Source organism: Choloepus didactylus, chromosome 4 (genome assembly GCF_015220235.1).
Source record: "Choloepus didactylus isolate mChoDid1 chromosome 4, mChoDid1.pri, whole genome shotgun sequence".
NCBI classification, from domain to species: Eukaryota; Metazoa; Chordata; class Mammalia; order Pilosa; family Megalonychidae; genus Choloepus; species Choloepus didactylus.
In genome coordinates, this window is record NC_051310.1 from 81,124,993 (window position 1) to 81,138,224 (window position 13,232).

The 13,232-nt window shown below is 46.8% G+C and overlaps 1 protein-coding gene across 2 annotated transcripts in view; it reads left to right on the forward strand.

Annotated features, from left to right (window-relative positions):
- FAM169B (family with sequence similarity 169 member B) overlaps positions 1-13,232 on the forward strand; it is a 104,561-nt gene that overhangs the window by 46,965 nt on the left and 44,364 nt on the right. For both annotated transcript variants that reach the window (XR_005216341.1, XM_037832935.1), the window contains exon 4: positions 12,484-12,569. Coding sequence is in view for 1 of the 2 variants with exons in the window: in XM_037832935.1 (XP_037688863.1) it covers positions 12,484-12,569 (86 nt within the window). In the remaining variant the exon portion in view is untranslated. The remainder of the gene's footprint in view (positions 1-12,483; positions 12,570-13,232) is intronic.

A 13,232-nucleotide genomic window follows, 5' to 3' on the forward strand; every position in this document is an offset into this window, starting at 1 on the left:
AGCGGCCCATGTTTGGTGCCTTTACGTTCTGGGACAGCCCCTTCTATTCTGGGATGGCTCTGACTGTTAGAACTTTCCATGTAAGGAGCCTATACTGAGGTGCTCCTAGGTCTTTTCACTGGCCCAGAGCCCCCCACTGGGTTGTCCAGGTAGGAGGGCTTGGCTCTTCTGCAGAATAGCTTTTCACAGGTTTGGGGGCAGCTGCTACATCTCCTGCATCATTTTTTTAACAATTCATTTTTATTGAGATATATTCACATACCATGCAGTCATACAAAGTGTACAGTCAGTTGTTCACAGTACCATTATGTAGTTGTGCATTCATCACCAAAATTAATTTTTGAACATTTTCATTACTACACACAAAAATAATAAGAATAAAAATTAAAGTGAAAAAGAACAATTAAAGTACAAAAGAACACTAGGTTCTTTTTTTTTTTAACCCCCATTTTTCTACTCATACATCCATACACTGGACAAAGGGGAGTGTGGTCCTTATGGCTTTCCCAATCACATTGTCACCCCTCATAAACTACATTTTTACACAATTGTCTTCAAGATTCAGGGGTTCTGGGTTGTAGTTTGAATGTTTTAGGTATTTACTGCTAGCTATTCCAATTCATTAGAACCTAAAAAGGGTTGTCTATATTGTGTGTCAGAGTGCCCACCAGAGTGACCTCTCGGCTCCTTTTGGAATCTCTCTGCCACTGAAGCATATTTCATTTCCTTTCACATCCGCCTTTTGGTCAAGAAGGTGTTCTCCATCCCATGATGCCAGGTCTGCATTCCTCCCCAGGAGTCATATTCCACGTTGCCAGGGAGATTTACTCTCCTGGGTGTCAGATCCCACGTATGGGGGAGGGCAGTGATTTCACCTGCCCAGGTGGCTTAGCTAGAGAGAGAGGGCCACATCTGAGCAACAAAGAGGCATTCCGGAGGAGGCTCTTATGCACAATTATAGGTAGGCCTAGCCTTTCCTTTTCCTACATCATTTTTTGAGATCACACATATGTCCTACTCCAGCCACTTCCGTGACATGGGATTCATCCTGCGTCCTTCTTTCAGACCTACAATATGGTGTCTGAAACTGGTGTTGTGAGTGATAAATGGAAAGAACTTGGATTCGGAGTCAGTCAGACCTGAATTCAAATCCTGACTCTGTCCCTTTTGAGTGGGTGGCCTGGGTTAGTGAGTTAGCCTCTCTGATTCATTTTCCTGCCTTGCTACTCAGATCTGGCCTATGGCCCAGCAGCCTGGCACCACCAAGGAGCTTGTTAGAAATGCAGGATTCCCAGGTGATTGGCTTGCACGTACAGTCTGAGAAGTGTTTATCTAGAGAGTGGTGAGACTTCTAAGGGGTGGATGGTGAGACTGTTCGTCAACCTTCCTGGATGGACATTTTGCTTCCACAGAGTTAGCCTCAGTTTACCTTGGCATTTCAATAGAACCAATCCAAAGTCCACTCACCTCTGGGGGACAGTTAGCTCCCACCGTGCATGCTCAGCCCCCAGGCTTTTCACACCGACTTATTAAGACATGGCTCTATCTTCCTAAATTTGTGTAGTTGTTGTTTTACACCTAAGGGAAGGACTTTACTTTTATTTATTGAGCTATAATTCACATAACCATACAATTCATCCAGTTATATTATACAGGTTAATGTTTTTTAATATACTCATGGAGTTGTGCATCCATTGCCACAATCAATTTTAGGACATTTTCATTACCCTAAAAGAACACTCCCACACCCCCTTCCATCACCCTCCTACCTCTTTCCCCATCTTCCCCAGCCCTAGACAATTATTAATCTACTTTCTGTTTTTAAGGATTTGCCTGTTCTAGACATTTCATACAAATGGAATAAAATATGTGGTTTTTTAAGTCTGGCTTCTTTCACTTACCATAGTGTTTTCAAGGTTCATCCATGACATAACATGTATGAGGTCTTTGATCCTTTTTATGGCCAAATAATATCCCATTCTGTGGACATACCACATTTTGTTTATCTGTTGATTGCCAGTTGGGTTATTTCCACTTTCTGGCTATTGAAGTAATGCTGTTATGAACATTTGTGTATAAATTTTGTTGTGAATGTGTTTCCAGTTCTCTTGTGTACCTTCCTAGAATTGGAATTACTGGGTCAGATGGTAACTCTTTGTTTATCTATTTGCAAAATTGTCAGACTGTTTTCCACAGTGGCTGTACAATTTTACATTCCCACAGCACTGCATGAGAGTTCCAATTTCTCCACATCCTCATCAACCCTTGTTATTGTCTGTCTTTCTGATTATTGCCATCCTAATGGGTGTGAAGTGGTATCTCTTTGTGGCTTGGATTTGCATTTCCTTGATAACTAAAGAGGTTAAGCATCTTTTCATGTGCTTATTGGCCATTTGTATATCTTCTTTGGAGAACTGGCTGTTTGTCCTTTTATTATTGAGTGTAATCATTCTTTATATATTCTAGATACCAGTTCCTTATCAGATTTATGATTTGCAAACTCATAATTCACCCTAGACCTTTGATAGGAAGGGATGTTAAGTGAAGCAGGCATTGGTTCCAAAATCTACAATTTTCCCCTTGCAAACTGGAACAGCAAGGTTTCACATTCATTCTTCTTGGCCCGTTCCTCACATTGCATGCTCTCAGAGATTAAGGGTTACAGCTTCAGGATCACGTTCACAGGACTTTCTGGACTCTGGGATATAAATTCATTGGGTCTAGAGGCCCAAGCTTCTTTAGAAATATTAAATGTACTCCTGTTGTCTTTTGACTTTGAGCTGTGTGCCTAATTTGAAGATCGTCTGCCTTCCCAGTGAAGATGCTCACCTGTGACCTTTAGAGCACCTGGCCAAGGTACATTTCTTCCTTAGAGTTCCCCCTCCGTCTCTCGCCAGCCTTCCCACAGCTCTCCCTGTTTTCTTGAGATTTTCCCAGCCTGCTGGGTTTACTCAGCCCTGTGGACTTCCCAGCCTTTTTCCTGGAGGATTGTGCCTGTCTTTGGATCTGTCCTTGGTTCTTGCAAGCAGGGGGGCTCCTTCCATCGTTTGCACTTGTCCTTTTAACATCCTTTCTGAGAATGGAAGCCCTTTCTGCAAGCCCCTGGGGAAGTGTGTGCAGTTTTTCTAGACTGTCTCTTTCTGTTGTCCTTATCAGGAAACTTGGTAACTCTCTTTCATATTAATTAATATTTTGTTCATAAAAAACCCAGTGGTCAGATGATCACAGGGCTGGGCAAAGTCTTCCCCAGAGTCCCAGGCTGATTAAAAATTGTACTAAAGTCCAATGCCACAGTGCTTTGGAATTTTCCAGAACAAGGAGCCTCTTGGGCATTGCAGGGGATGGAGGGCACCCATCCCTGGTTCTTGGCAGGAAGGTAGCAGTCTGGCCAAAATATGGCATGAGGAGACCTGAGAAGTTTTCCTCTGCCCGCTTCCCTGGGACGCCTGGCCCCGGGCATCCAGGCTCACCAGTGGTGCCTGTGCCTCATTCTCCCAGAGGCACAGGGGTTACCAGAAAGCAGGGTCTCCCTCTCTCCATAGGCACTCCCACCTTGTGGGGTCTGGCGGTGAGTCGCGGCAGTCCCTCCTTGGAATGTTCTGAAGTTTCCTTTCACAAAGTCTCCCCATGGAGCTATGGGCCCTCGTCTGCAGGGGAGGCTCTGCTGAAGGGCAGTTATAAAGGGACAGCAAAGGCAGGGGGAATAAGACTGGTTGGTTGGAAGAAGGTTCTGGACTGTGACCTTCAGGCTGAGTGGCGGCTTGGGTTCTAGGTGGGTCTTCAGTGTGGGGTATACTGTTCTCGTGGTTTGTCTGTCGCTGGTGATCTCTCCTGCCATTTCCTGTGATAGGCGTCATGCCACTCCGATGTGCCCAGGACCCAGAGGGGCCAGCTCTCTGCACGGGGGAGACAGAACATGGGAGGGGGAGCCAGGGAGACTTAGGAGAGAAAGAGCAGGATCCTCTTGGAGAACGAAGCCTGGAGAAATAGTTGTTGCCATTGTTGCCAGTTGTTGACTGCCCTGATTAGAACATTTACCCCCTGAGCCGGCTCCAAGAACATTTTCTGACCAAACATAACAGTCAACCTTCGAATCACTGCTAATTTATTTATAGTTTTGGTGATTGCATGTCATGTGCACCCTGTGGAAAACAAGCTGGGGATCGCAAAATGAGGATTTTTTTTTCCTGGAAAAACATGCCCGTGATAGACCCGAGATGACAACGAGCGCCAAGGCAAACACTCAGACGAAACCTGGAGCCTAGCCCAGCCGGGAATTACCACGCGGACTGGAACCTTCTCTCAGCTGGGTTGGGACAGGTGGGTGGGTAGGAGGGCTAGGAGGGCTGGGAGGGCAGAGAGTGAGGTGCCCCCAGAGGGGCTCAGAGAACTTCTTTGTCACCAGCGGGGGCTCTCCTCACCCCTGTGCAGGCCCCCTGGATTTTGAGGAGGGGTGCGGTGGAAGGACAGAAGGAGCAGGGAGCTGAGCATTTCTGACTCTCAGAAGGGACCCAGCTCCTGAATCCCCAAAGTGGGCTGTTGGAGGGAGAGATCTAGTTGCCCCATCTGTGATTAGCAGGTTGGACGTGTTAACCTGACTCAATGAAATGGGTAGTGGATGCATATCTAGTTAAGACAAACCGGTACAGTGGGGTGGAGGGCAGGCTTGCTGACCTAGTGAAGTCTGGGTTTTAGCATGAGCAGAAGTGCTGTGACACAAACACAGACTCAAGGGGGCCAGGCGGGGGTTCCCTGAGCCCACTCTGGGAAAGATGTGGTTAGCAGTCAGTCCACTTGCTTGTAAACATGTCTCCCGTGATCCTGCCAACAGATTATCTTCATGCTCACGCCTGTGCTCTCTTTCTGGACCATGCATAGGTAACTCTCAGCCCAGGGCAGGTCAAATCCTCCCACATTCAGCCTTGGTGGAACCCCACTTAAGTAGCTTTGACAGTTAGGGGGTTAAAAGCTGTGGCCAGAAACTCAGGCTCCCTTTAAATACTCGCTTCTCTGAGCAGATCCCAAGCCATGTGGGCTGGTGGATGCCTAAAGGAGCTACATGCTAGAAAAAGAGAGAGTTTTGTTTTCCTTGGGCCATGAGGGGTGCAGATTGAAGAGCTATTTTGCAGTGACAGGCATGTGTTTTGGGAACACGTGTTGGCTTTCGTTGGGTATTTCCTTTTCCATTTCCTGTTGATTTATGGCACTGATTGTGAATTGGATTTAAACATAGGGAAAACTGCCTCCCATGAACAAAGAAATGTTATTCTGACCAAGGGAGTAGTGGTATTTGGAAAATGGGGATGCTCCAAGTAAAATATTCCAAGCGTGCAGGGTGGAGCCATTGTCTTAAGGGTGAAGGATGCTTCTCAAGACGTGATGGCCCCACCACCAAGGATATTGAGGTGCCTTTCCTAGGTAAACAATTTTGGGGTACTTTAAAAAATTTGATTCTGATAATACGTAACAAAATTTTGCCATTTTAACCATTTTTAAGTATACAGTTCACAGTGTTGTGCTACCATCACCACCGTCCATTACTAAAATTTTTTTGTTAATCACCAGGGTGTGGGCTTTTTTTTGCCTCCAACACCTTGCAGCCCAGCCATACCCCAGGATCCAGGCACCTTAGCTCACCCTTCTCTTCCTTGAGTTAAAACCTAGATTCATGAAAACAAAATTGCTTAAGGCAGAAAAGGCCTGAGATGCACCAGGGGAATGATGAAGATCACCTGCAAGCCAGATGTGTCCCGCTCCATGGCAGAGAGGCACCCAAGTTCATGGGCATCTGGGAAAGTGTTTTCCTTTAAGGAAAACATCTGTATGGAAATGGTGGCCCACTTAATGCAATGTGACAGTTGCTATGTCAATTCGTGTATTTTTCCCTCCCCTTAAATTATTGACCAGCTCAATGTTGCATAAAAGTCATGCAATTCCTTGGAATGTGTTTATGTGCCATCCTCTGCCAGAATTTTTCAGCTGTTTTGTTTGTTTGTTTGTTTGTTTCCCCCTACATGTATTTTGTTTTGGGAAAGATGGCCTGGCACTTTGGTTTAACTGTGCTCTTTTTTTGTGTGGAGGTACATATTTCTTAGATTTGTAACGGCACTGGCAGCGTGGTTTCCAGAGAAGCGATACATGGGGTGCAAGGCCAGGGGTGGTGAAGGGACTTGCAGCCCCTTCAACTCTGATTGTAGAAGCCTCTGCCACAGGCCAGTACATGAAAACCTTGCAGTTTGTTTGGGGAGGCGAGACATGTGGGAAACTCTTTCCTTCCCTGGTCTCCTTGATGGTTGGGGGCCTGGGCCTTTTCTCTCTGTGTGGACCCAGCTTCCTGTTGGCTATCTTCACCTTCATCATGCTGTCTCTAGAGCAGGCATGTCACAATCCAAACTCTCAAGCTTCCTCTTCTTCCTCGCCTCCTCCTGGTAAAGGCATCTCTGCCTGGCCGTCTGCTCCGGCTTGAGAGATGGTGGTCATCCCTGCTTCCCCTGTCCCCCTGCCTTAGAAACAGGCCAATTCCCAGCTGGTCTTTTTGGCCTCCTGAGAATCTGCCTCCCCACCCTCATAACTCCTGAAGTTCCACTCCTCCCGGCTTCTCAGCTGGATCATCCCAGTCTCCATCATCCTCCCTGCCTCTGGCCTCACCCCCATCCTAATCCATTCTCCACCCTTAGTCCCTGCGGTCCTTCTTTTTGTTTTTTAAATTCAGTTTTATTGAGATATATTCACATACCATACAATTATCTGTGTTGTGCAATCAACTGTTCACAGTACCATCATATAGTTGTGCATTCATCACCCCAATCTATTTTTTGAACATTTTCGTTATACCAGAAAAAGTAAAAATAAGAATAAAAAATAAAAGTAAAGAACACCCAAATCATCCCCCCCCCCCAATCTTCATTTAGTTCCTGTCCCCATTTTTCTACTCATCCATCCATACACTGGACAAAGAGAGTATGATCCACAAGGCTTTTGCAATCACATTTCACTCCTTATAAGCTACATTGCTATACGATCGTCTTCAAGAGTCAAGGCTACTGGGTTGCGGTTCAACAGTTTCAGGTACCTACTTCTAGCTATTCCAATGCATTAAAACCTAAAAAGTGTTATCTATATAGTGCATAAGAATGCCCACTTGAGTGACCTCTTGACTCCATTTGAAATCTCTCAGCCACTGAAACTTAATTTTGTTTCATTTCGCATCCCCCTTTTGGTCAAGAAGATATTCTCAATCCCATGATGCCGGGTCCAGATTCATCCCCGGGAGTCATATCCTGTGTTGCCAGGGAGATTAACACTCCCAGGACTCAGGTCCCAGATAGGGGGGAGGGCAGTGAGTTCACCTGCCGAGTTGGCTTAGCTAGAGAGAGAGGCCACATCTGAGCAACAAAGAGGAACTCAGGGGGAGACTCTTAGGCACAATTATAAGCAGGTTTAGCCTCTCCTTTGCAGTACTGAGCCTCATAAGAGCTCAGCACACCAAGCCACAGTCCTCGGTGTTTGTGAGAACATCAGCAACAATCCAGGTGAGGAAACCCAACTCCTCCGCATTTTCCCCCAGCTCCTCAGGGGGACTCTGCATATATATTTTTATTCTCTGCCCAAATTACTTTGGGATGTGTCCCTGCGGTCCTTCTTTTAACATAACACCCCCACCCCTGGCCCTCACCCCACTTTAAAAAATTCAAAAAGTGTAAGTCCTCCCACCCAAAGATAACCAACTGATCTCTTTCTAAAACCCGACTTTGATCAGGTCACTCACTCGCTTAGATTCTTCTGGTGACTTCTTTCGGAGCCTGGATCTCTTGACCTGGCCTCGGAAGCCTCTACCCAGTTCACCGGGCTGGCCACCAGCTTTCTGGCCCAGCCGGGCCTTGGCACTCTGCCCCCAGCCATCCCAGCCAGCCCTCGGTGGGTTCCTGATTGCTCCTGTGTGTTGGGACACATCATGGAATGTGGCTAGCCGTTGTCGCGATGGACTGTGTTTTCTGTCCTGGCGTTCCTGGTGCCAAGTACAGCAACTGAGACTCAGTCAATGTTTGCTGAGTAAATGGCAACCTCCCCCCACTTCCCTGCAGTGTGAAAAAGTCCGGAGGTGTCAACTCTGTTCACACTCACCCTTGCCAACCTCTCCTCACATCACAGTTCCTTGGTCCTTCTGTCCCCTCACACCTCTTGTTTCATCTCCCTCTTTCCCACCCTTCTGGCCTCCACCTAGGTCTGCGCCTGGCTCTGCCCTCTCTTGTCTGCCCATTCTTCTCCCAGAGCAGGGGTTTTGGAATCAGGGAGGCCTGGGTGCCCACCAAATACCAGCGCTGCTGTTTGGAAGCACAAAACCTTGACCTGAAAAACATATGCAGCGGGGCACCCATTAAATGAGATGCTGCCCTTGGCAATGCACTGACGGGCAGGGAGTGCTGGGCACTGGCCCCCATGACTGCTAACTGGTTGCTCACAGCAATTGGATCACGGCGCTCTCCTCCTTGGAAACATTTGGTGGCTGCCTGTGTCTACAGGGAGGCCCCCGAGGCCTCGCCAGTAGCCTCCTGCTCCTTCTGTGCCTTTGGCTGGGCCATGCTGCCTTTCCCACCCTCACCCAGGCATGCCCTACCCCCTCCCGTCTCCCCAGCCAGGGGTGCCCTTTTCCCCTTGGTGTGATCTGACACGTTCTTCAGGTGCAGTTGGGGCACCTTCCACGGAAGATCTCCCGATCCCCCAGCTGGAGTGACTTGCCTCCTCCTTGCTTCCTGCAAGCTGGGTCAGATTTGATTCTCTCTGCTTCATGTCACTGGTGATCTCTCTTCCTCTAAGTTGTGAGTCCCTTCCGCCAGTCTAAATTTCATTTATTTATGATACACGATGTGCCACGCACACAACGGTGATGCCGCACGTGGGTCAGAATGAGCACCACTTGCTGCAGAAGTGTGACCTTAAAACGCCATTGCACACCTGGTGCCTGCTGCTGCCCCGTGTGCTAGGGCTGGAGAGGGACCCACCAGGGCTGGCAAGGACAAGTGCACGAGCTGCCATCCCCTGCCTGGGTGCTGAGAGCTCCTCCTGACACCTCCTCCCTGCTAAGTCCAGCTGCAGCCACCTCAAAGCCGAGCTCCCGGCTGTCTCAGCCCATTGCTGGGGTCACATGGTGACCAACTCTTCCCTACCTGTCCCGTGAGGAAAATCCCACCTAACTTTCCCCAAAAGACTGTTTTATCATTAAAATTTTTATGGCAGTGGCATATTTATGTATATATACCACTCAAAATATTTAACCATTTTCATGCATGGTTCTCTGCTGTTAATTACATTCACAATGTTCTGCTACCATTGCCACCATCCATTACCAAAAGTTTTCATCACCCCAAACAGAAACTCTGTACCCATTAGGCAATAACTCCCCCCTTCCTTCCATCCCAGCCACTGGTAACCTGTATTCTGTTTTCTGTCTCTATAAATTTCCTCATTGTATTTATTTTGCAAGTGGAATCATACAATATTTGTCCTTTTATGTCTGACTTCTTTCACTCAGCCTGCTGTACTCAAGGTTCATCATGCTGTCCCATGCATCAGAATGTCATTCCTTTTGATGACAGAATAATATTCCATTGCATGGCTAGACCACTTTGTTTATTCACCTGTTGAGGGGCATGTGGTTGTTTCCCCCTTTTGGCAATTGTGAGTAATGTTGCTGTGAACGTGTGGTATGCTAGTATTTATTTATAAGGAGCCAAAAACGTTTTTGCATCTTCAGATATAGAAGGGTTTAGCTCTTTTAAGAAATCTTAGGCAAGACACAGGTTGAAAACTTTCGTTCGAGTCCTGGGCTGTGCAAGTGCTGCCTTAATCAGGCACTCATGCTGTGCTGAGCCTGGGAAGACAGAGCAAAGGCCCATGGTAGTCAGCTGCACATTCCCTGAGAGAAAAATGAGTGGCCATGAGAAAATGTGTCTGGAAACATACGTCCATTTGAAGGAACAGGCAGGGTGGGAGTAATCAAGCTGTGGAAAAAAGCCAGACATTTCCTTGCAAGACAGAGCAGAAGAGGCCTTTGGAGATAGAGAAATGGGAGTGCTGGGCAGATTCCATGGTGTCCCTGACAAAAGCCAACAAATAAAGGGTTTTTTCATACTTCTTTGAAATCCCAGAGCAATGCTTGAAGCAGGTGGAAGAAGTTTCTAGAAACCACTGAAATGCTTCAAACACCTCAGGAAAAGCACTGGCTCAAGTCTTGGCGAGTACTAGGTGAGGTGGAAGTGCTCACCTAGTCAGCATAATGACCAGGTGAGAGGACGCCGTGGTCTCCATTTCACAGGTGGGCAAGTCAAGTCTAGGGGAGAGGGTGGGTAATCCGAGGAGCCAGAACATGAGCCCACGTGGCTCTGAAGTCCCTATTCTCTCCCCCACACCAGGCATCCAGGACTGTATCAGAATGCTTGATTTCATCTTGCTCTCCATTGGCCAGAGGTCTGTTAAAGGTGTTTACTGGAGACTTTGAATGATGGAGCTGATGAGTTGTTGAGGCCGTGTTTGCAGCCTCGTCTCTCCCTCTTCCAGTGCTTGCCCAGCTCCCCTCGCTGCTCGCGTGCCCTGAATGTAGCCTTCTTTGGCCGGAGGCACTTGGTACCTCGGCTCATGGGTTCCCCCTGACTGCATGGCCTGTCTCCCCCAAGGGCTCCCCCGAATTGTTTTCCCAAAACCCCACGGCAGAGCTGACCTCCTCCTCTGCATTCCTGACACTGTAGCCTAAGTTTGATTCCAGCACCTTTCCTACCCTGCCCTGTATAAAATCATCTGGCTTAGCTACTTTTTCCTCTGCAGCTTGCAAAATCCCAGGGGCAATGACGGTAGCTCATTCGTCAGCCTCTGGGGACCTAGGACAGTGCCATCCATGTAGTCTGATTCATTTGATGGTGCTGAGCTCGGAGGAATCCAGGCCTGTGGGACCTGGCTGTCTTCACTTGTTTGAGAAACCATGGACTGTCACGGAATAAAATCTATTGCTGATATCATCCTTGTGGTCCGCGTCAGCTGTCAGTCGGTGGGAGGAGGAAATTAAATTGGTGCAGCGAGGTTGGCACTCGTCAAGTCCCTGTTGATGGCCACGACCACTGCATGTGCTCAGCCTCTTCTCAGGCATTGATGGTGGAGAGTCAGAGGGTACCGGTCAGGATCGTCGCTTCTTTTGACAAATCTGGGTGTCGTGGTTGCTAGCGCTAGGTTCTAAGAAGCAGTGCCCTGCGGCTCTCCAGCACCTGTCAGTCCCCCAGGATCTGTCATGTGTCCTCATGAGCTGGGGACAGCCTCTCTCCAAGGGCTTTGCTACCATATCTCCTTCCTGTTTCCTCTTAACTAGGTATCCTGCTTTACTGATCAAAAGCTGCTGCTCTCCAGAAGGCTGTTTCCAGGACAGTTTATTTTAGGCTTGTTAAATTTGACTGGACTTCATTTTCATTGTTATCTATACTTAGCAGTTTACAATTAGCTATGGGGGAAGAAAAACGCAAAACAATTCCATCTATTTTGTGACAACTTGTGTGACTAGTTAATGCTTCTCAGTGCTCCGTGACACTTGCAAGGCACCCAATAAACACCAAATCATAATGTGTTTCTTGTTTGAAGGAATACACTGTTTTAGTAAATCAAACATTATTGATTCACCTTGTTAGGCAGAAAAATAATCCTTATGGCTTTATCAACCTTCTCTGAGCTCTACTCCGGTGCCACTTTGAAAACGAACAAGTTGAATAAATGAAGGCAGATGTCAAGCATTTAATTGGCCCTTGTATCTCAGCATGCACCATCAATTTTGGAAGTATTATCTGAGAGGATGTAATTCACCACTGGTACGAAACTGACAGTGGATTCGATGCTGTTAGTCTTTGCAGAGGAGGGGCTACGCAGAGTTAGTGTTTAATAACTGGCTAATGTCCTTGTAATCTGGTCTTCACAAAGTTTTCTGCTAAAGTTCCTCAAATGGCAGAGAAGAATAAAGAAGAGATGGCAGCTTAACCAGACAGGCTCATACCATTTGGTTTAAAGTCTTGAGCCTTATATTAAATATTCAAGGGACTCCGGTTTCCTACTCCATATTAACATTTTCCTCCAAACCTTCAAGTAAAAGAGTTTGACTTGGAAGATGCATCATTTTATTCTATGACTTTTGGAAGCCTTGGGCTCAGACACAGCACCAGACTGGAGAAGCAGGTATAAAAAGGGCCATAAAAGGGCCATACACGCTTCCAGAAAACAACCAAAGGAACGTCTTTTAAAATGTTATTCTTACACTCTGAGTTTGTCTATATTGGTATGGAGCTTTTTTGGCCCCCCAAAATTGAAACTCCAGCTCTAAATAAATAATCTCCTGCTTTACTTACACATAATCTTTCCTTGGCTCTTTGTCAGTACTCCCTGCTGTTAAAACTGCCTCTCTAGTGGCTGGTTTGCTGTGTTCACATCATTCTCTGTTGGCTTCCCCTTTAGTTGTGGCTGTTTACATAAAGGGATGCTGGTGGTCTACCGAAGATGTGTTACGAACCTCTGATCCTGCGAGAGAAGGTCTGATGAAGGTGAGGCGATGTACTCTTAAATGAACATTGCAAAATAGACTTGAAATGTCACCGTCCTTATTATCATTTTAATAACTTAAAGCAGTCTACTCCTGCCAAGAAGGAAAAAAAGGTAATAAATGGTTGTAGTCAACACATAGCTGTCTATTGGTAAATCTTTTTTACCTTCCTGATTGGCCTCTCATGTCTTAGTTTTAAAACTTCAATCTGCATCATAGCTCTGATATGTTAGGGATATTCTACTTAGTATGTTCAAATAACGTTTACTGACACTGAATATGTGTCAGACATTGTGCTGGATCCTGTCCTGTAATGTCACTTCAGAATCTTTACAGGGATTATATCATTTCAGAATCTTTAAGGATTTGCAGATGAAGAAATTGTCACTCAGCTAGTGAGTGAATTATGGGATTTAAACTCTGGTTGCTGTGATGTCCAGCCTAGCCATCTTTAAAGTGCTGTGACTTTAGAGCAGTTGTCAAGTAGAGGCCTGGGATGGTGAGGGTGAAGGCAGGTGCAGCAGCAGCTTCCTGGGAGCCCAGGCAGGGTCCTCTAGGCTGAACATTGGCTGAAGCGGAGGCCAAGGAGGAAAGGAGAAAACAGCTGAGAGCTTGGACCTGTATGCACATCTGCCTGTTCTGTACCACAGATGAGAAGAAAGAT